General features: G+C 43.6%; 1 protein-coding gene across 2 annotated transcripts in view; it reads left to right on the top strand.

Moving 5' to 3' along the window:
- LOC146857878 (uncharacterized) overlaps positions 1–21,178 on the top strand; it is a 1,488,219-nt gene that overhangs the window by 199,525 nt on the left and 1,267,516 nt on the right. For both annotated transcript variants that reach the window (XM_085648588.1, XM_085648587.1), the window contains exon 5: positions 19,767–19,869. In XM_085648588.1, the coding sequence (XP_085504714.1) occupies positions 19,767–19,869 (103 nt within the window). The remainder of the gene's footprint in view (positions 1–19,766; positions 19,870–21,178) is intronic.

The raw sequence follows: 21,178 nt of genomic DNA, 5'->3' as shown, positions 1-21,178 counted from the left end.
TATAACTCCCTTAATAGCTCTATAACACAGTGTATAACTCTTTCAGTGGGCTGCATTAATCACTGTATCAGTAAGTCTCTCATTCACTGTATATTTATTTGAGTGGATCTTTGAGATGGTGCATCAGTCTATCAATGATTCTATAACAAACTGTGTGACTGTCTCAGTGCATATAGGAGTGGGTGCATCAGTGTCTCAATGGGTCTGTGATTGGTTGCATGAGTCTGCCAGTCGATCTGTGAGTAGGTGCATGAGTGCCTTTGAGTATCTATAAGTAAGTATATAACTGTCTGACTGGATCTGTGTGTGGATACATGAGTGTCTAAGTAGGAGTGTGAAAAGGTTAGTGAGTGGGTGAATGAGTGTCTGAGTGCATCTGTGAGTGAGTGCATGAGTCTCTCAGTGGGTCAATGACTGGGAGTGTTAGTGTCTGAGTGGTTCTGTGAATGGGTGCATAGGTCTCTTAGTGGGACAGGGAGTGGGTGCATGAGTGACTTTATGGGTGTGTGAATCTCTGAGTGAGTCTGTGAGTGGGTAGATGAGTGCATCAATGGCTCTATGAGTGAGAGTATTAGTCTCTGAGTAGATGAGCAAATGGGTGCCTGCATTAGTGTCTGAGTGGCTCTGTGACTGGGAGGGTGAGTGTCTTGGTGGTCTGTGAGTCGATGAGTGAGTCTTTGAGTGGGTGACTGAGTGGGTAGGTATATATTTGAGTGAGTCTATGAGTGGGTGTGTGAGTCTCTAAGTATATGAGTGAGTAACTGAGTGAATAAGTCACTATGTTGGTCTGTGATTGAGTGTGTGAGTTATGGTATGGGTGTGTGAGTGGGTGTATGAGCTGCTGAGTGGATCTATGAGTGTTCATATTAGTGTCTCCCTGGGTCTGTTAGTGGGTGTGTGAGTGTCTCAGTAGGTCTGTGAGTACAAGCGTGAGTGTGTCTGTAAATGGGTGCGTGAGTCTGAGTGGGTCTACATGGGTGCATTACTCTACGAGTGAGGTTGTAAGTGGGTGTATAAGTACCTGAATGGGTATGTGAGTGGGTGCATGAGTATCTGAGTGGGTATGTGACTGGATGTATAAGTGTGCGAGTGGGTATGTGAATGGGTGTACATGAGTCTGTGACAGTGACCGACGAGTGTGTGCAAATATACATATACTTTTTAAAATATTTTCACCAATATTCACGGTGTTGCTGCGATATTCATGATGTCCCTGTGATAGCACATGGGGGTCGCATGGGCGGCAATGTCACAAATCTCATGCACGATAAAAAAAAGCCCCGGGAACTGTTCCCGATCAATAAAATAGTGGCCGCAACTTTGTTCAGGTTGCGTCCAGCCAATAAGAGCATTCCTGCTGGCGCGCGCATTCACAATTTACTGCAATGCTGCAGCAAAATATTTGCAACCATCGTGAAATTGCCGCAATATATCCACGGCCAGAGATATCACTATATTCGGTTTTCATTCTTCAAAAACTACTGAACTGATTTGCACCAAATAACAAAATGCACAGTCTGCATAACAGCATGCCAAATTTGGTGTAATTCCGTCCAGCAGTTTGGGCTGTAGATTTGAGAACGGGCTCCCATGGGAATTAACATTACACATGCACCATTATTTCGCACCCCTTTTTCTTGGTCCCCACTGCACGGATCACCCTCCAACCCAAAAAAGTCCTTTTCCTATGGAAACTAGATCCTAACTATAACTACCTACTGGCGACCGACAGTAGGTTGTGTGTGTGTGTGTGTATATATATCATCAAAAACTCGCTTGCTCGTTGCTCCTTCTGGAACAGAAGGACCCATGGGAAGTGGTGCATGCTGGTAGAGCGTACTCAGGGTACAGTACAGAACACTATGAGCAGTTCTTTTTTTTTTCGCCTTGGGTGGGCAGTTTACAGGGCAGTCTTGGAAGCACTGCGAGACTAGAACAGGCACTCTGCCTTTACCTTCAGTGTCCCGTATGTTTATCCACACACATAGGTCAGTATGACTTGACTGTCCATATTTTGTCGCATTTTACTGTGCACTTGTGTTTTCTACATTCCTAACTAAGTACGAAGAGTCGTAACTGGGTTATCATTCATTGGATTTTACCTTTTGCACTAGATGACTGTACATGCACCATTTATAGGCATTTTGTCTATTTCATGTGTTGTTTTGGCACCATTCCAAGATGGTCGACATTTTTCTGGCTCTCCTGTGTCCTTCTTTTCTGTTTACTATGCATTTTAAGCCACAGAGTGGTGATTGTAGTATAAGTGATCAAGGCTGCTGGGCAGTCAAAACGCGTTGTGTAATTAAACAGTTTTTGGCAATTACTGTGGTCTGAGTGTACTGTACCCAGTCGCCAGAGAGTAGTTATAGTTACAACAGTATTTCCATAGGAAAAGCATTTTTTGACTTGGCTATAACTTTGGCGTTGTTTGACCAATCTTCATGAAATTTTCAAAAAAAAGTGTCAAGGTAGGTTCTGGTTGTTATGGAAAGTTTGGGGGTAATCTTTGCAGTGGGGACCGAGAATTTGAGGTGCTAAATAAGGTTGCGTTTGTAATGTGAATTCTCATAGGAACCTTTAGCCACACATAGAGCTCCAACCACTGAACGGACTTACACCAACTATGGCAAGGAGGTAGATGTCGGTTCAAGAAAGTTCCTTTTGCGTAGTTGGTGTAAATCCGTACACTAGTTGTTGAGAAATGGAAGTTTAAAATCATAGTGATATCTCTGGCTGCGGATATTTCGCAGAGGTTTTCGATGAATCCTGAATGCACGCGCCAATGGGAATTCCCTGATTGGCTGGGCGCAACCTGAACAAAAGGTTGTGGTCACCATTTTATGTATCAGGAATGGTCTTAGGGCTGAAATGTGTGTGAAAGCCCACATAAGGGGTCAGGGTGGAGATACTCTGACCCCATGATTGAGAAATGGGGGTGTTAGTGACACAAATTATGTGTACAAAATAGATTTTTTAAATTGCGTGTTATGTTCGCATTGATGCTGCAACCTCCAGCACGGCCCCCGTGTGCCGTCGCGGGGACATCATAACCATCATAACCATCAACGTCATCACGAATATTGGTGGAAATATAAAAAAAAGAGATCAGTGAATCATTTATACGCATTGTTATAGAGATATTGAGATTCTGATAAATGTTTTTATAGAGTTATTTAGATAGTGAATTATCTACTGTGATGGTTAGAATTCGTTATATAGTTATCATTTTTTAATGTGGTGGTGGCTATTGAATTCCTACTTTTGTTCTCCCTCTTCATGACGTGTCTGGGGGGATTGTGATTACCAATGTCATTGTGATCTCTGAAGTGAGCGCAAAAATATAAAATATGTTTTAGAGATGGTTTTCATAGAAACTCTCTTGAAAAACATGAGTTTAGAGATTACTGTAAGAATCCCCTAGTATGTAAAATACTGTAGTACATGTGGTATATGTTTGAAAGATGGTTTTTAAAGAAACTTAGTACAAAAATATGAGTTTAAACATGCTTTGAAAGAAGTATGTATATAGTAGTATGTGTCGTGCAATGTTCATAATATACATATTATTTGGTGGCCATTGAATGTCTGGTTTTGTTTTCAGTTCTCGTGATGTAGTCGCGGGGATAGCGACATCATCGCGAAGATCCCCAAAAACTGACAAATATTATTTTTAAAGAAAATTAACAATGTTTCAGGTACTAGGGTGGCTCTGAATAGAGCCTTTCTGTTGCTTGCGTGTATATGGATACTACAATCAAGACCGGATGCAGAGTTTCAAGTTACTTAGAAACACCCTATTGCCTTCATCTGTAAAGTGCACTCAAACATTTCTATAAATTCCATGCATGTCAAAACGCAGATTGTTGTTATAGATACAGCCCATGCGATGGTCTCTGAGGAATGCAAAAACTGTTTTATTAACATGTTTCCTGGCTTTGTCCATCTGTGGACAGAATTGATTGGACCACTTCCATTTCTGTCTTTGGCATATGTTAGAGTACACCAAAACAGTGTGAGGGGAAAATCATCATCAATTCAGCAAAGGTATCCTTCTTTAGGATTTCAAATCCTACTCCAGGTAATGTGCCTAGGTCATTTCCACCACAGTGCACAGTCTTGAGGAAGGTTAAAGGGGTGTTATAGTTAGGAGTTAGCATTTAAAAAACCTTAGGAATTCACTAACAAAACAAAGGTTACAGGGCTGTTATAGTTAGGAAATCGAATTTAAAAAACCTTAGAAATTTACTGAAAAACCAAAGGTTACAGGGACGTTCTAGTTAGGCTCAGATTTCACACACACAAAATCAGATACATTTAACAGTTATAGTTAGTTGAGCAAACTATAACTCGTGCATACGCATTCCATTGCCTATGACCTCACATATTATATCACTCATGACCTGGTCAGTGACATCAGTGATGACATCTCAAATGACATCACTGTATGACATCATGTATGTCAGTTGCTTTAGGGATGGCATACTCTACATACTACTTGGCATCGGGGCATACAAGTGCACAAGTACCTTAGTGAACTGAAAAGAACATCTCTATTCTTTTAAGCACAAACCAGCATGCTTTATAGCACACCAACAGTATCTCTATCATGTGCCTTGTGTATGCTGAAACTTGGATTTAGGACTTGACAAACAGCTTTTACATGGCTACATGTGAAAGTGCACACACAGGACCTGTACTATCAAGCATCATCCATGTTTAAAAGAATTTTTCTCTACATAAATCAGAAGGTTGTGTTAGTACTTGCCAACATATCTGAAAAAAGTAGGAGTACACCTGTAGCAGTGTCATGAGACATTTACATAAATGTTCTGGCAGGTGACGGTCTATTTTAGTATCTCTATGACTCTCTAAATATCTATGTAAGTGGCTATATAGAAACACTTCAGAACCTGTTTTATGGAAAAGAGAGCAATATAGATGTGACTGCAGCTATGTTTGAATCTGCTGCATGCACAAGTAGTTTCTGGATAAGTGACTGAATGTACATTTGCTTCTGTAGCTGTCTGACAAAGCAGTGTAACAGAACTACAACACCCAGAATTCAAATAAAAACACTCTTTGAGAACAGCTTATCTCATGTACAGATGTAAATATTTCCACATCTTCTAATGCCTTGCTAACGAAACGTTTAACTCTTAATTTACTATCAATTACACCATGTAGTACGCAGCAAATGTACAACATATTAATTCAAAGCAACAAATTGTGAACAAACTTCTTCCACACCTGGTCTGCAAATCAGACAAACTGTCACATTCTCATACACTCATAAGGTGTTTTACTCACCTATTATTAAACATACAAAGCCGCTCAAAACCACTCATACATTACCTTTTACAGTTCCAAAATCTTGGATAAAGTATTTGATATTCTCTTATAGCATTCTCACAAACGCATATACCTTTTCAATAATTTTTTTTGAAAATTGAGTTTGTTGTTCAAATATTAATTTTTGGTCTTATCGGATTGATACAAAACTGTCAGGAAATGTAAAAACTAGGCCTGGGCGGTAAATTCCGTTCCCCTCGCAGAATTTGCGGAATTTGGGTAATTTCGCGTTCCGCGGAAAATGCGGATTTGCCCAAAATTCTGCGTTCCGCGGCTTCGCGGAATTTTTTGCTTGTTCACGTTCTCAAAATGCGTGTACGCGAGATGTTTCAGCCCGAGCACGCAAACAGTGTTCGCGAACAGGAAAAAAGCATCGCGAACAAGCAATTTCGCATGTTCGCGGAATTTCTGCATGCTCGCGGAGATATTTTACCGTTTCGCAGAGCTTTGCGTAGTGCGATTATACAAATTCCGCCCACCCCTAGTAAAAACTAAGCATAAGAATGGCGCACCACTCACACACAAAGCAACCACTAGTGGCAGCATTTTCCACTTTTCACCCTCTTATAGTGCAGAAGGCAGCAAATAAAAACATATCCTTGATATTTTTTATTTTGTCACTCCATTCCTGAATGGTTAGTATGTGTTAACCCTTTCATGCACTTTTATAAAGAAGTCCAATGTGTGTGGGTGCTTTGCACACTTCTGACATTGGGCTATATCTGGGCTACATTTAGGTGATAAATGTGATCCATGTGTGCTCTTTTCTCTCTGGTGACCATCTTGGAAACCATATTTGTGATGGAGCTCCCTAATCTCCTCATTTACTGCAGTATCCTCAGTAGAAAATGCTTTCACTGTTCCACTTTGATTCCATCAAGATGTGGCAAACTTTTGGCATAAATTCAGAATGTTTGCACTCTAGTTACTCATCTGAACACAGTAGTAAACTGCTGATCACCAGGGAGTTAACTGGCTGCTGGTGTGGAAAGTGCATGTTTCAGTCTACATGTCAGAATGCTTTAATGAAACGTGTCCTAATTTTCTTTCTACAGCAGTAACCTTAACGTCTATAACATAATGAAATCCCTTATTTTGTTCCTTTTTAATTAAAAGTTTTACCAGTTTGATTCAATCAAGATGGCTTCAGGTGTGCCATACTTTTGTTATACTTAAGACTATTTGTGCTCTCGTTGTTCTTTAGAACACTCTGGGAGGCTGCATTAGAACACATGGTAATCAATTGACATGCTGCTCCTGTTGGAGTACATGTTTTACTGAGAATGTCAGACTTCGTTCTCTTATGGCTGAGAATCATAGTGTAAATTTGCAGAAAATATGCTCTTATTTTAGCTTTGTGTGCACCTTCTTTACCCTCTATGGGAAAATCATAAGAAAACAGTTTTCTCTCAAACATGATTGATGTACTCCCAGCAGAAGGCTTTTTCACAGGGTAAAATCCCCTTAGAGCACACCACAATTCCTAAAATGAGTATGGTATCATCAATAATTAATTTCTTCTTTTTGTGACCCTCAAAACCTGCCATTCTCTACATTGCATTTCAGTGGGGTGCTATCATGTAAATTAGTTCCAAGATGGCTGCTAGCACTTTCTGTTTAAAGTGCTGACAGCCAATCAGATCTCACAATAAAATCTGTGCTTAGGCTCTGCCCCGATATCCTTATTTGTTTTCCCTTAAATTTCTCAACAACTACGGAATGGATTTACATTAAATAACTGAAAGTGTGATCTGCGAAACAATATCTACCTTCCTACCAAATCTGATGTAATTCCGTCCAGTGATTCGGGCTGTAGTCGTATTCAAAGCTCTAATGGGAATTAACATAGGAAATCTTATTTTTTCTGACAACCCGCCCCCCTTTTCTCTGCCCTGCTTGATCGATCACCCCAAAACTTTCCATACACAAGACTCACTATGACACACTTGTTTTAGAAACTTTTCATTAAACGACGCCAAAGATATAGGCAAGTCAAAATTTGAATAGAAAAGGGGACAAAGGTGTGCTGTTTCTTCCCCTCTGTCAGTACAAATGGCATTCATTTTGGAATGACTAGATATGTATTCCAATGCTTGCTGTTTTATCTAAATATCCTGACAGCATGTTCTCATTTCATATATATGTAAATAGAGATAGATATTTATTTATATATTTGTATGTATTATATATACATATATATGGTGGGAGGAGCTGGTCCTACAGAAGAATTATGGACATATTCTACAGAAAAATGTAAATTTTGGTTGAGATATATTGAAGACCTGTTTTTAATTTGGCATGGAACTGTGGATGAAGCAAAAGAGTTTGTAAACAATTCAAATGCAAATGATCTTAATTTGGAGTTCACTGCGCAGATCTGTCCTGAAAAGTAATATTCTTAGATGTTGAGGTATATATTAAAGAATGGGTAATGGAAACCAAAGCACATAGAAAACCAACGGCGGGAAACTCAGTTCTACACGCCTCAAGTGCCCACCCTCAACACCTTATTCAGAGTATCCCCTATGGGGAAATGATAAGGTTAAATAGAATTTGCAGTAACTCTCAAGACCTACACACAGTGCAGCAGGAGAGTACAGACAGGTTTCTATAGCGGGGCTACTCCAAAAAATGCATTGAGATGGCAATAAAAAAGAGTATGAAGTTCATTACGGCAGAGCTATTAACAGCAAAGCCTCCGTCAGTTGCCACCTCTAATACAAACACAGAGACACAAAGCATCAACAAAGAAAGTGACACCTTTAGGATAATTCTGGGATATAGCAAACAGGAAAAAGAGATATATCAAATCATTAAAAGAAATTGGCCTATCTTAATTAATGATCCTGTGATAGGCCATTTGCTGCCCAGAAAACCAACACTAACTTACAGCAGAGCACCTTTAATGAAGGATGAATTCGTGCAAAACAATCCGATTGACAAGACACAGGGAAATTGGCTGTCAAGCAGAAATGACTTTACAAAATGCAAAACATGTAAGGCATGCCAAGTCGGTATCAGCAAAACTTCATACACTACTCCTTTCAGCACAGAAGTAATAATCATTGACAAAGCTTTAACCTGTAAGACGGACCATGTAGTTTATGTTCTCGAGTGCCCCTGTGGTTCGAAATACGTGGGAAGTACCAAACTACAGGGGCACAAAAGAATATTGCGACACATCTGGGCCATAAAAAATGCAGATCAGACATACCCAGTGGCCCGCCATTTCAGGGAGAAACATCAGTCAGACCCCAAACACCTAAAATATTATCTGATTGATGCAATACCTAACACCAAAAGGGGTGGCGACAGGGAAAAAGCTTTTCGTCGGCTAGAAACCAAACATATTTTGGAGCTAGACTCCAAGCACCCTGGGGGGCTCAATATGACTGAAGATCTTCACACATGCCTCTAACATACAGGAGGCAAGAGGAAAAATGAATCCGCTACTAAAGGGTAGTTAACCATCAATGACATTTGAACAACTGTCACACTACCCAAGACATAAGAAGCAATCCTCAAGATCACTATAACGAAAACCATTAGGGTTATTATTCACATTGACCATGTTTTTAACCTTTTTTTAACACTTTTACACACACGATGAAGACAATTTGGCACTCGCACTTTCATTAACACTGCACTTTCTAATGAAAAGCCCTATACATCACAATTGCTCTGATACTAACACCAGCTCATTCCAAAACAGGAACAACACAAAGTCTACATGGTTTTGACAATATTAGCATCATACATTTCTAACCAGTGACATATTGCTCAATTTGCACATTTTTGACAATCAACTTTTTTTTTAAATTCACGTAATGAATATTTATAGCCTTGGCATTTTTTAACTTAAACCAATTTTCTGATGTTTTTAGAATCAGGTTCTTAATGGGCATTTATGCCATGATAAACATTAAGTAGTTACACTTGCCAAGTTTGCACAGTACAATCTGCAGGTATTTATACCGATATGTAAAATTTGCACTGTTTATTGCTATTTTGCACATAGCTGGCTGTTTACAAAATCTAAAAGGTTTAGTTATTGGTAAACGAATGAAATTAGACAACTGGTGTTCAGAGCAATCGGATATACAAATCTACTTAGATATATGTATCTTTGCTTGGGCTTTTAAATGTAACAGCACTGTCACTTTAAATAAAGAAGGGAAAAAAACGATTTAAAAATCATGTGGTCCATCACGAGCGCGTCATGTGATCAAGGCCCTCCGGGGCAGAAACGCATATGGCACTGGGTCTAATGAAGTTGTTGGTTCATTTACCCCGAAACCAGTCCCAGGATGCATATTTCCAGTCCAGGGAAGACCTGGCTTGGCAGTTCGGGCTGGACTGTTCCCATAAGGAACAGGGTCAAGACTGATTTGTATATAGCTGGGTCTGAACTGGGGTGGAGAAGTGAGCTAAAGAACGATGATGGATTCAACCCAGATCTGTGACTGGAGGGTGTGTGTCTGCAAAGTTTCAGCGCTCCATCCATCATCTCCTTGTGTTTGCTCTGCTCTCAGAGCAGGGCAGGGGAGGATTGGTTTGCCCACTCCTAAGTGCACATCTGTCATGTGCACTTCCTGTTCTCCACGCAGGCTGCATTACAGCCTGCGTGGAGAACATGCCCAGACCCCCATTCCCAGGCTTAGCATCGGACCACAATGTACAGACCAATCACAACACTGCATTGTGATTGGTCAGAGAAGCCTAGCTGTGCTTCCTGTTCCTGGAGTCTGATGGAGCAGAGCTGTAGCAGAGAGGTGGACCCAGTAGCAAGGTAAGTGTTTATTTATTTACAAATTTGTTTACATTGTGCCCCTCGTCATCACCCCTCATGATCGCCCTGCCACTTGCGAGCCATGCCAGCCACCACTGGGTCTAATGAAGTTGTTGGTTCATCTGCCAGCTGAATCTCCTCAACCTTCTAAGAGCCCTGTATCCATTACTCTAGGTTATTTCCTCCCTTCCCGTCTGTATTCTAAGGACCATATTAGTCAAAGAGATAAAAGACACGCGAGTTCCCTATTCTCACTTTCATGTATTGCAGCTTTGGAAGCCATATTGCCCGAAAGTGTTTTTTTGTTGTTACCCATGTGTTGCAAAAGTCTTTCCATAGCCATTGTGTCCAGCTAAGTCTCTACCATACATTTAAGGTTGGAGGTGGTGCTTTCTTCCACTGCCTTGTTAGTTACCATTTGACAGCCTCCAAGAGTTGTAAAAATCAATTTTCACCCTTTCCATTGTATCTCTTGTCAATTTAATGGTCACATTTTCAAGTGACTGAGAGATCCTCGGGTAGAGGGGATCACATTGTGTACTTTATCACGGCCAGCACTGCTTTGCAGAAAACAAATAAATTCCTGCAGCATACCAATTAGCTCCCCGACCCCACATCCCTTCCTACATCCGTCTGACACACCGAGGAACATCTTGTTCAGCTTGTGAGGTGTTCAGCACTATCTCATCATGATTCACTATTATGAACTGCCATGTTAAGTATTTAAAGATCTGTCCGAAACATTTCCTTGGATTTAGCAAATATTTATTTATTTGGCATCTCTTCCCATTTATTTTCATAGGCCCACCCCCATGCCCCTCTGAAGGAAGTCATTATTTTATAGAATCCTGAAATCAGGTTTTTGGTGCTGTCCTTACCATATTCCCTGCCTCTTTGCAAGCAAACTATTTGGAAGATGCATTACTCACTATTTAAACAAGGTATTTGAACCTCTCCAGCTCCTTTATTTCTATTTAACCTAAATTTGTGTTTGTGGCTCTCATGTGATTGTATGCACACCCCCCTTCAAACTGATCAGCTAGATATCTGTTGTTGCACTCCCTACTTGTCTTAACATCCGATCTGTCACATGCAGGGTGAAGTTGTAATTTAAAGTATATGAGAATCATTGGTGACAGATAAATGGTCCATTGTTTAAACAAGGCTAGTGAGCACTACTCTTCTAGAAATTTGTTAGTGATTTGATTGTAATACAGTTTGTCTGTTTCATGGGTGCCCAATGTTTTTCAGAAAGTCTCTGTGACCAATCCCCTATGATTTGGAATTCGGATGCCCTATAATAATCACTGAGGTCCTAGAATCCAAGTCATCCCTCCGACCGGGGAGCAATCAGAATTTTTACCCTTGGTGGTTTGCCTTGCCATACAAATTCCTTGTCTATCCAAATGGGAAGTGCTTGGAAAATATGTAGCAATCTCTGAATCAAGTTCCTTTTGAATGCCTCAATTCCGCAGAGACAAGAAATTTGTATTTTGCCATCACCTTGGTCCACCTGGTCTCCAGCTGGTTGGGCCTGTGGTTGACAAGATTTAGCTATGGTTCTTTCGGGGGGACCCATACATTGCCTGGCTGGTGGAATTTATTACCCCACTTCTTGTGAGGGGTTGGGTCTTGGGGAACCCAGTGCAACTTAAGCCCTCTTGGTACCAGTCACCACTCACCTTCTACTTTCCGACGATCGCCGAAGCATCCCACGGCAAGCGGGGGCCACTTCCCAATCATTCCTCTCATCCCCCTCACGTGTTCGCTCTCGTCTGCCCTGCCAGATCCCCGCATAATTCTGGGACTGTGATCTTAAATGGCACTCCTCTATAAATCATTTGCCAGGGACTCTCACTGCCCCCTTTGCTCACAGCCCTAGTCACCTGTTTGGTTTCCAAGACTGTCTACTAGCTTATGTCAGAGGCTCTCTATTTTGCTGGTGCTTCTTTCAGAACCCAAACCATTTTTAAATACATTTGTTATGCTGTGTTTTATGTTATGCTATACGTTGTGTTATTTTATGATATGTTATGTTATTTTATGTTATGTTGATTTACATGGCACGCTAACCATCCCGGAAAGTATCCAGGCGTCTTAGAAGGAGACAGCTGTGCTGTCTAAGAGAAACCTAGTTGAAAAGCCAGGTTTTTCAATTTTCTTCTGAATTCATGTTATGTTATGTTATGTTACAGTAATTTATAGAGCGCACGTATACCCGGGGGTGTCTTGGCGCTGGACATAACAGTGATACAAGAATACTTAGGCCCTAGTGCTGGAAGAGCCAGGTTTTCAGTTGCTTCCTGAAAATCGTCAGGGAGCTAGCATTCCTGAGGGAGAACGGAAGGGTGTTCCACAATTTAGATGCTCCGTAAAAAAAACTGCGTCCACCCCAGTGAGTTTTAAAAATTCTTGGTACAGCGAGTAATCGAGCTCCAGCGGACCGCAGCTGTCTGGTGGGACAGTACCAAGAAAGATGATCCTGCAAGAAACTCGGACCAATACCATGCAAGGCCTTAAAGACGATGCACAGGGCTTTGAAATCAACACGCTGGGGTATGGGAAGCCAATGGAGATGGCGGATTCCGGAGTGATATTTGGGAATATCCAGTATGAGGCGAGCTGCTGCATTCTGGATCATCTGTAATTTGTGCAAAAGTTGCTTGTGTGCATTCAAAAGAAGGCCATTACAGTAGTCGAGCCTAGATGAAATAAGGCAAGAGACTACTGTTCTCCTAGTGTGGTTGGGGATATAAGGAAAGATTTTCCTGATTTTCTTGATGAGAAAATGCGATGCCGACATTACCGCGTTAGTGTGATGATGGAAAGTGAGCTTGGCATCCATAAGCACACCCAGGTTCTTTGCCTTAATCACCGGAGTGGGAGGGGAACCCAGCTCAACGGGCCACCACAGGTCGTTCCACGGGGGCTGAATGCTCCCGAAAATTAAGACTTCTGTCTTACTAGAGTTGAGCCTCAGGCAGTGTGCTGTCATCCACTTATTGATAGCACTCATGCAGTTCCTGAACTGAGGAGCCGGAGAATGTTGAGATTTGGAGGCCGCCACCACAATCTGAGTATCATCAGCATAGGTGGTCAGACTGAAACCAAAATTCCGGATAAGGGGTGCTAATTCGGAGACATATATGTTGAATAATGTTGGGCTTAGAGAGCTCCCTTGTGGGACACCGCAGGGAAGTGTGTAAGAGTCAGAATTAAAACCATCCATGGATACGGTGGATGTTCGATCGGCAAGAAAGGAGGCTATAAGTGTGCGTGCTGAGTCTCCTAGTCCTAGCTTCTCCAAGCGTCTCTGCAAAAGGCCATGATCCACCGTATCGAAGGCCGCAGAGAGGTCGAGGAGCACCAAAGCTGCTGCGCCTCCACCATCCATAACTGCCCTAATCTCCTCGGAGGCTTTGATCAATGCCAACTCTGTGCTGTGGTCCTTATGGAAGCCAAATTGAGTGTGGTCCAAAAGGCCGTTGGAATTAATAAATAGGGACAATTGGTTATTCATTATTTTGTCCACTATCTTAGCTGGCAACGGCAGTCTGGCAATGGGCCGATAGTTGGTAGGGTTAGTTGCATCAAGAGTCATTTTTTTTAGTAAAGGTAAAACGGACGTCTGCTTCCAGCTAGTCGGGAAAACACCAGAAGAGAACATCAGGTTGTAAATATCGGTGAGTGGGGAACTCACCGACTGTGCTAGTTCTTGATAGACCCTTGGGGGGCAGGGGTCTAAAGGTGAACCCGACTTAGCTTGAAGGATAAGGTCTCTCACTGTGTCTATCGAGATTGCCGAGAACACAAATGGTGGAAGCTTGTTAATGCTAGGGCTGTTAGGGTATAAAACTAGGCTGGGGTCAGAAGCCACCCTAAAAGCATTAAAAATATCTAAAACCTTAGATTTAAAAACCTCGGCCACCTCGTTGCAGAATTCCTGGTTAACCCTCCTGCCTGAGTTAGTGGGTGTCGAGAGCTTATTGATCACTGTGAACAGTTCTTTAGAAGAGTTGGCGGCGGACTCGATCTGAGAAGTGAAGTATCTTTTTTTTCCGATATGAGGAGTTTTTTGTAATTGGAAAGTGCATTCTTATACGCTAATTTCTGAGGCTCATCATGATTTGTCCACCACCGTCTTTCTAAGCGACGACAATGCTGTTTTTCCAGACGAAGACCGTCCGAGAACCAGGGGGCAGAAGGTGTAGACCTAATAGTCGAGAGTGTTCTTTGAGGAATTGAAGCATTCGCTGCATCCTGTATCCAATTAGTATAACTGTCCACAGCCAGGTCTACCTGGTCATGTATGGAGGGATAAGAGGATTCTAGCAGAGCAGTAAAAGATGGTAAGTCTGCTTTATTCCATGCAAGCCCGACAGATGCAGAGTGTTTACTAACAACCTCCTTGGGCACACTAGGCATGGGGAGCGTGAATTTAACTAGAGAGTGGTCTGACCACGTCAGAGGAAGCGTGTCCTTAATCATAAGACCCTGAAGCGAGGAGAACACACCATCTAGTGTGTGCCCAGCAGTGTGTGTGGGGGAATGCACCAATTGTGAGAGTCCAAAAGAACCAAAACTGTCCAATAGTTCTGCTGTATCTTTGTTCCCTGCATCCTCTAAATAAAAGTTAAAATCCCCAAGAATGATAAAATCAGAATTTAAAATAGCTGGTTCCAATAGACAGCCCAAATTAGTTAAAAACATGGAGCGAGGGCCAGGTGGGCGGTAGAGAAGAATTCCCTTGAGCGTTAATTTGGGATGAAGTGAAAGCGAGAAGTGGAGGCCTTCATAGAGGGAAGAGGAGATGGAATAATGAGCTGACGGAAACCGGTCCCTAAGGATAATGGCGACTCCACCCCCACGCTTAGCAGACCTGTCTTCCCTGATCACTTTATATCCCGTGGGTGTGGCCGTAATGAAGTCGGGGTCAGATGCCGCATCTGCCCAGGTCTCTGTTATGAATAATATGTCAAAAGCTAGGTCCTCTATCATCTGAGCAATTTCGTACTTGTGCTTGCCCAAGGACCTAGCATTGATGAGACCAATCTGGAAGACAGATTGAACCTGTGGCAAGGTCTCCTCTCGCTGCTCATAGGCGCGAAACGCCCTCACTGGAATAGGGAGGGGGAGAACGAATCCGCAGGCACAGTCAGTTAGCATTTCCCCGGGATATAAGGTGCAGCAGGTCAGCTTCTTAGGAAATCCCAGGGCATGTAAAGCATTACTGGTATAATTCAACGTCGAAGATGTATTATGCGGGGCCCTGGGCACGGACTTGGCGCGGACGGGCGCAGACGGGCTTGCCTTAGGCGCGCCTTCGGCGCGCCAGCGGCGCGCCCGCTGCGTGCGTCCGCTGCGCATCCGCCCTATCGGTGCCTATAAACCCTTCCGGTGAGCGCCAAAGCGCGAACCACCGGAAGCGGAAAGAGGGAGGCGGAGAAGCTGAGTGTTGCCGGGTCCGCCCTCCGCTCAATCGGCACAACAGCCGTGACGGAACGGGGCGGCCCCAATACCAGCAACAGAGGCAGTACAGGTAAGTGCAATGATGGTAGAACACAATAAAAACACAGTTTAAAAGCGTTTAAAATACCATCAAAATACAGTAAAAACAATGCTGATCGTAGCCCCAGCTGGAAAAGCCCCCAGGTTCCCCAAGCTTCTAATAAGGTGCGAGTGCCTAAAGATGTGCAAAATGACAATAGAATAGCAGCATAGTAGGCAGAATATCAACAGCGTTAAAAGGCTCTTAGTACTTGCAGGGCAAAATTATGTCCGCTGCGCGTCCGCCCCATCGGTGCCTATAAACCCTTCCGGTGAGCGCCAAAGCGCGAACCACCGGAAGCGGAAAGAGGGAGGCGGAGAAGCTGAGTGTTGCCGGGTCCGCCCTCCGCTCAATCGGCACAACAGCCGTGACGCAACGGGGCGGCCCCAATACCAGCAACAGAGGCAGTACAGGTAAGTGCAATGATGGTAGAACACAATAAAAACACAGTTTAAAAGCGTTTAAAATACCATCAAAATACAGTAAAAACAATGCTGATCGTAGCCCCAGATGGAAAAGCCCCCAGGTTCCCCAAGCTTCTAATAAGGTGCGAGTGCCTAAAGATGTGCAAAATGACAATAGAATAGCAGCGTAGTAGGCAGAATATCAACAGCGTTAAAAGGCTCTTAGTACTTGCAGGGCAAAATTATGTCATAATGGGAGCTGGCAGTTCGGATTGGGAGGGGAAGGTTATTCCTGGTCTTGAGGGCGATGTAGGAGAAATCACATCCTCCCATTTTCATGCTCTAGATGCAGGGGTGTGGGCAAAAATGTGTCCAGCTAATCTAACCTGCCTTTAGGGGTGTGGAAGAGTATGTGTTTCTTGAGGTATGTAGGGCCTCTTTAGGTGAAGGAGAGGAGTTTGAAGTATGCGTGTTTCCAGAGATGTGTGCTCATGGTTGGAGGTTGGTGAGCTTACCAGCAATGCCTACATTGAGCACTTTGCCATAGTCTAGTCTGCTGGTGATGAGTGTTTGTGTGAAAGTCCAGCAGGTGTCCAGTGGGAGTCATGTGAAGATTGTTTTGAGCATCTTGAGGGTGTGGAAGCACATTGTTGCTTCCATGGAGAATTGGCTGTTGATTTTGGTTACCAGGTTCCTGGATGATTTGGTTTGGATGGATGCAGGTCCCGGGGTGTCAGGCCAACAGGCTGGGCTCTATAGGAAGGTGTGCTTGCAAAACAATACCATTTCAGTTATGTCACCATCTGGCTTGAGGCAGCTTTTCATCCAGTTTACTATGATGGATATACACCACAGGAAGTTTGATTGAGTGGTCAGTGCATCTTATGAGAGGGAGAGTATGAGTTGCGTATCACCTGCATATGAGAGGATTCTGAGGACCTGTGACCGTGCGAGGGAGGCGAGAGGAGTCATGTAGACATTGAAGAGGGAGGGGCTCAAGGAGGAGCCCTGTGGAACTCTGCGGATCATTTTGGCATCATACTGGAAGGGGTTTAGGCTGACCTTTTGAGAGCATTTGGTGATGGAGTGGATCCTTTGTAGGGCAGAGCCCTGGATTCCAACCTTGTGGATTCTCTGGATGAGAACTGGGTGGGAGACCGTGTCGAAGACTGCAGAGAGGTTCAGAAAGATGAGGTCTGCCATGTCTCCCTTTTCAGTAATGAGTTTTATGATACCCATCTGAATCCCCACTGAGAGAAGTTGAGGAGGAGGTTGGTCTCAAGGTAGAGAGGAAGGCAAGTGCTGACCATTTTTAAGGACTTTAGCAGAGTATGGTAGAAGACAGATGGGCTTGTAGTTAGCTGTGGTAGTGGAGCCAAAGGTTTTTTGAGGAGTGGTAGTATGGTGGCATGTTTCCAGGTGTCCAGGAAGGTGGTGGTTGAGAGCAAGATGTAGAGAATTGAGGTTAGCGCTTAGCAGCTGGGATCCAGTTCTTTTATGAAGCTGTAGTGCGGGTAGGGATCCGATGGAGCTCCAGATTTGAAGGATCGCAAGGTGTTGTCTGTTCTGTGGTAGAAATATATCTGCCCTGCATGATAGCTGGGAGCCTAGTGTGGTGCTGGTAGTTGAGATGTGCGGGGGTTGAAGGATGTAGGCTATAGTTGGGAGGTTTATATAGATGGTCCTGATTTTCTCAGAGTAGAAGATGGAGAGTTTGTTGCATAGGTCCCGGCAGGAGGTTACAGTTGTGGAGCTAGTGCTTAGGAATGTGAATTCCTTGACAATGGCAAAGAACTCTTTGATGGAGGTCACACTGTTCTGTATATGGGATAAGAGGATTAGCATTTGGCGGTTGTAAGGCATTGATGATAGACCTTGACTAAAAGGAAGTTCTGTCAGTGGCTTTGTGTCGTGAGACACCGTCGTCTTTCCAGGTGCCTGCAGTAGCATGTTGTTAAACGGAGGTCTTCAGTGTACCATTTGGCATTGGGGTGGTCTGGGGTTGGAGTAGATTTGGAAGGGGTCAGGGAGTCTTCCGATGGGGTTATCCAGTTGTTGAAGTAGCAGTTGATGTGGGTGAGGATGGTGGGCTGAGGAGTGTTGCAAGCAAGGAGTTTGGATGTTGAATTTGATGCGGTAGTGGTTGGTCCAGGTCAGAAGGGTTGGGTTGTTCACTGAGATGTTGGAGAACTTGGTGAGGATGTGGTTGAAGATGTGTTCCATAGTGTGGCTGGGGCCAGGGTCCTGAGGTCATCAAGGAGGTAGGCGGATATGATGTCCGACTGGTCCTGGTGGTAAAAGTTTAGGTCACCATAGATTCTAGTGTCCAGGGGGTGATGAGGTCAGAGAGGGCTGGGCTGAAGTTGGTTCAGAGTCCAGTTTGTCAGTAGACAAAGGCACTACTTATGATGGTGGTCTTAGGAATGTCAATCTTAAAGATCAGATATGTCAGCCATTTGTTGGTTTTAGCTGAGGTCGTGATGCAGGTAATGTTGTCTTGGTGAAAGATGGTTACGCCACCTCCTAGTTTGGTGGCTGTGTCGTGTTTGGTTATTTTGTAGCAGGGGGTTGTGGGGATGGCTATGTCCTGTGAAGTAGTAGGGTTTAGCCAGATTTCCGTGAAGTAGAGCAGTTTGATGCAGAGTTCATCCAGTAGGTCCCAGACTTCAATGGCGTATTTGACCAGCAAGCAGATGTTGAGCTTGAGGCATTCGAGTGAGCAGCGTGCTTTGGAATTTTTGGTTCATGAGGCAGGCTTTGGGGTGTGTGGTCTGTCGAAGGAGGTTCTTGGGGATGTGCAGGAGAAAGCTCCATACATCGAGGTTGGGAAGGCGCTGGCAGAGGTAGAGAATGGGCAATTAGGGTTGAGGAAGAGGAGTTCATGGGCTGATTAGCGGCGAGTGGGGCCAGAGTCGGTGGTTGAGGGACCAGGGTTTCTGGAGCCGGACGCAGCCGTGGCTTGGATGGGTTCAGATGGGCTTGCGTTAGGCATGCCATATTTAAGAAAGCCCAGAGGAGTGGGAGGTGATCCAGGGAGCGGTGGGCAGGGCTAGTGCTCAAGGAGCAAAGGGCCAGAAATGGTGCAAAAGGCACAAAAACAGGAGATGAAGGAAAATAAAGGTGAGTGAAAAAGAGGGAAAATAACTAAAAAGAGGCAAAACAAGTAAGAGGCAGACAAAAATCAAGCAAAGCACGAGTGAGAGTGATAGAGGCTAAAGAAACATGAGAAAACTCTGCATATGACAGAGACAGAAATGGCAGTAAAAGTGGGAGAGTGACAAAAGCAGCAGAACAATTGGGAACGAGAGATAGGCAGATGGAGTACGAGAAAGACAGTGTGAGGGACGAGGCAAAACAAGAGAGAACAAGCAGAGAAAAAAGCAAACGGTGAAAAAGTGCAAAAAAGGTTTCAAACTACACAAAACAGGTCAAGAGGCACAAGTGGAAAGGAGACTGGGGCACCTCATAGGAGCAAAAAGGTGGTTCTAAAGTCTGGGCTTGGTTGGAGGACTGGGCACTTCCAGAAGGGAAGGCAGTCCAGCAAGACTATGCAGCACATTCTAGTAGGGTCAATGATGTTTGTGCCCCCCAAGGGGGTCTAGAACATTTCTTTACACTGTTCGCTGAGGCCTGTTATTTCATTTTTCTGAGTTTTCCTGTTTCTTTTTTCCAGTTTCAATGCCATTCGTGAGGCAAACTTGGCCTTCTCTGCTTATGAACATATGGACCAGAAGGGCATAAATACTGATCGGCACACACTGACCAGATGCCTCAAGGTAAGGGTGAATCCTTACTTTCTTTTCTAGTTGGACTGCAAGCTCTTTAGCATAGATGAGTCAGAAGCCACTTAGGTAGGAGGTCATTGTTTTGTTCCATGTTGGGCCCGTAGTGGCAGCTACTATCTCTATACTCCATCAGGGCTCCACCCTCTCGTCCCCTGTGATTAACTACCAGGCTTGCCCAGCACAGGGAACAAAACATTCCAGACTGTTGAGGTCAGTGACCCACTGAAAGATCGAACCTGAAGCCTAGGTGCTATTGGAATCTCAAACACATAACAAGCAGACCTTTCCTGTGGTTTCTACCTGCCTTCCTCACTCTACCTAGGGTGTGACATTATGGCCAGAACGGTAACTTGGGAACCAGGTTACGTCTTGGCATAGGCCCAACAGTCTGTGATTCTGGGCAAATCACTTAGGAGCCGATTCACAGAACTAATCTGAGATAAAATCCTAAACGTACTACTTTAGGTATTCACAGAAGGCATTTAGTAGCAGTAAATTTAGAAATCCTAACTTTACTACTACTAAACTGAGACAAAATCCTAACTTTTTGACTTTTGGTTTTCACAAAAGGCATTTAGTAGTAGTAAAGTTAGGATTCCTAAATTTTGGGAATCCTAACTTTACTACTACTAAATGCTTTTTGTGAATACCGAAAGTCGTAAAGTTAGGCTTTTGTCCCAGTTTAGTCGTAGTAAAGTTAGGAGTCCTAACTTTACTAAGACTAAATGCCTTCTATGACTATCAAAAGTAGTAAGTTTAAGATTTTATCTCACATTAGTTCTGTGAATGGTCCCCAATATCTCCCCATGCCTATAAACCATACGATTGTGTAATGTAGGTGGTGCTCTTGTAAAGCGATCCATTACCTCAGAGGCGTAGCTAGAGCTTGTGGCGCCCGGGGCTATCCCTCAGATTGCCGCCCCTGGGGGTGGGGGGATGAAGGGAGGGGGGGGGTGCTGGGGAAAAAGGACCGAGAGACACGTATCGACACTAATAGTTACCTTGATCATGCAAGTTACATGCACATACATGACACGATCCAAGGCTACACAGTTGAATACACTGGTGACCGGCAGTACAAAGGAGAACACACAGACTACCACCCTGCAGGATTTCAGGAAGGGCCTAAAACCATGGTTATTCGATTAAAGTCCCTCATCAGCAGCACTGCCCCCACCCCCTAGCACCTAGATACACTTACAGGTGATAAGTAGCGCTATGCAAATCCTGTTTGTTTGATTGATTGACACCCGATTTCCACACATCGTTTGTGCACTATATTAGTTTTATCTGTAAAACT

The sequence above is a fragment of the Triturus cristatus genome, chromosome 3_2 (genome assembly GCF_964204655.1).
Source record: "Triturus cristatus chromosome 3_2, aTriCri1.1, whole genome shotgun sequence".
Lineage (NCBI taxonomy): Eukaryota > Metazoa > Chordata > Amphibia > Caudata > Salamandridae > Triturus > Triturus cristatus.
The sequence above is the reverse complement of the archived record's forward strand: the minus strand, read 5'-3'. Positions and strand labels throughout refer to the sequence as shown.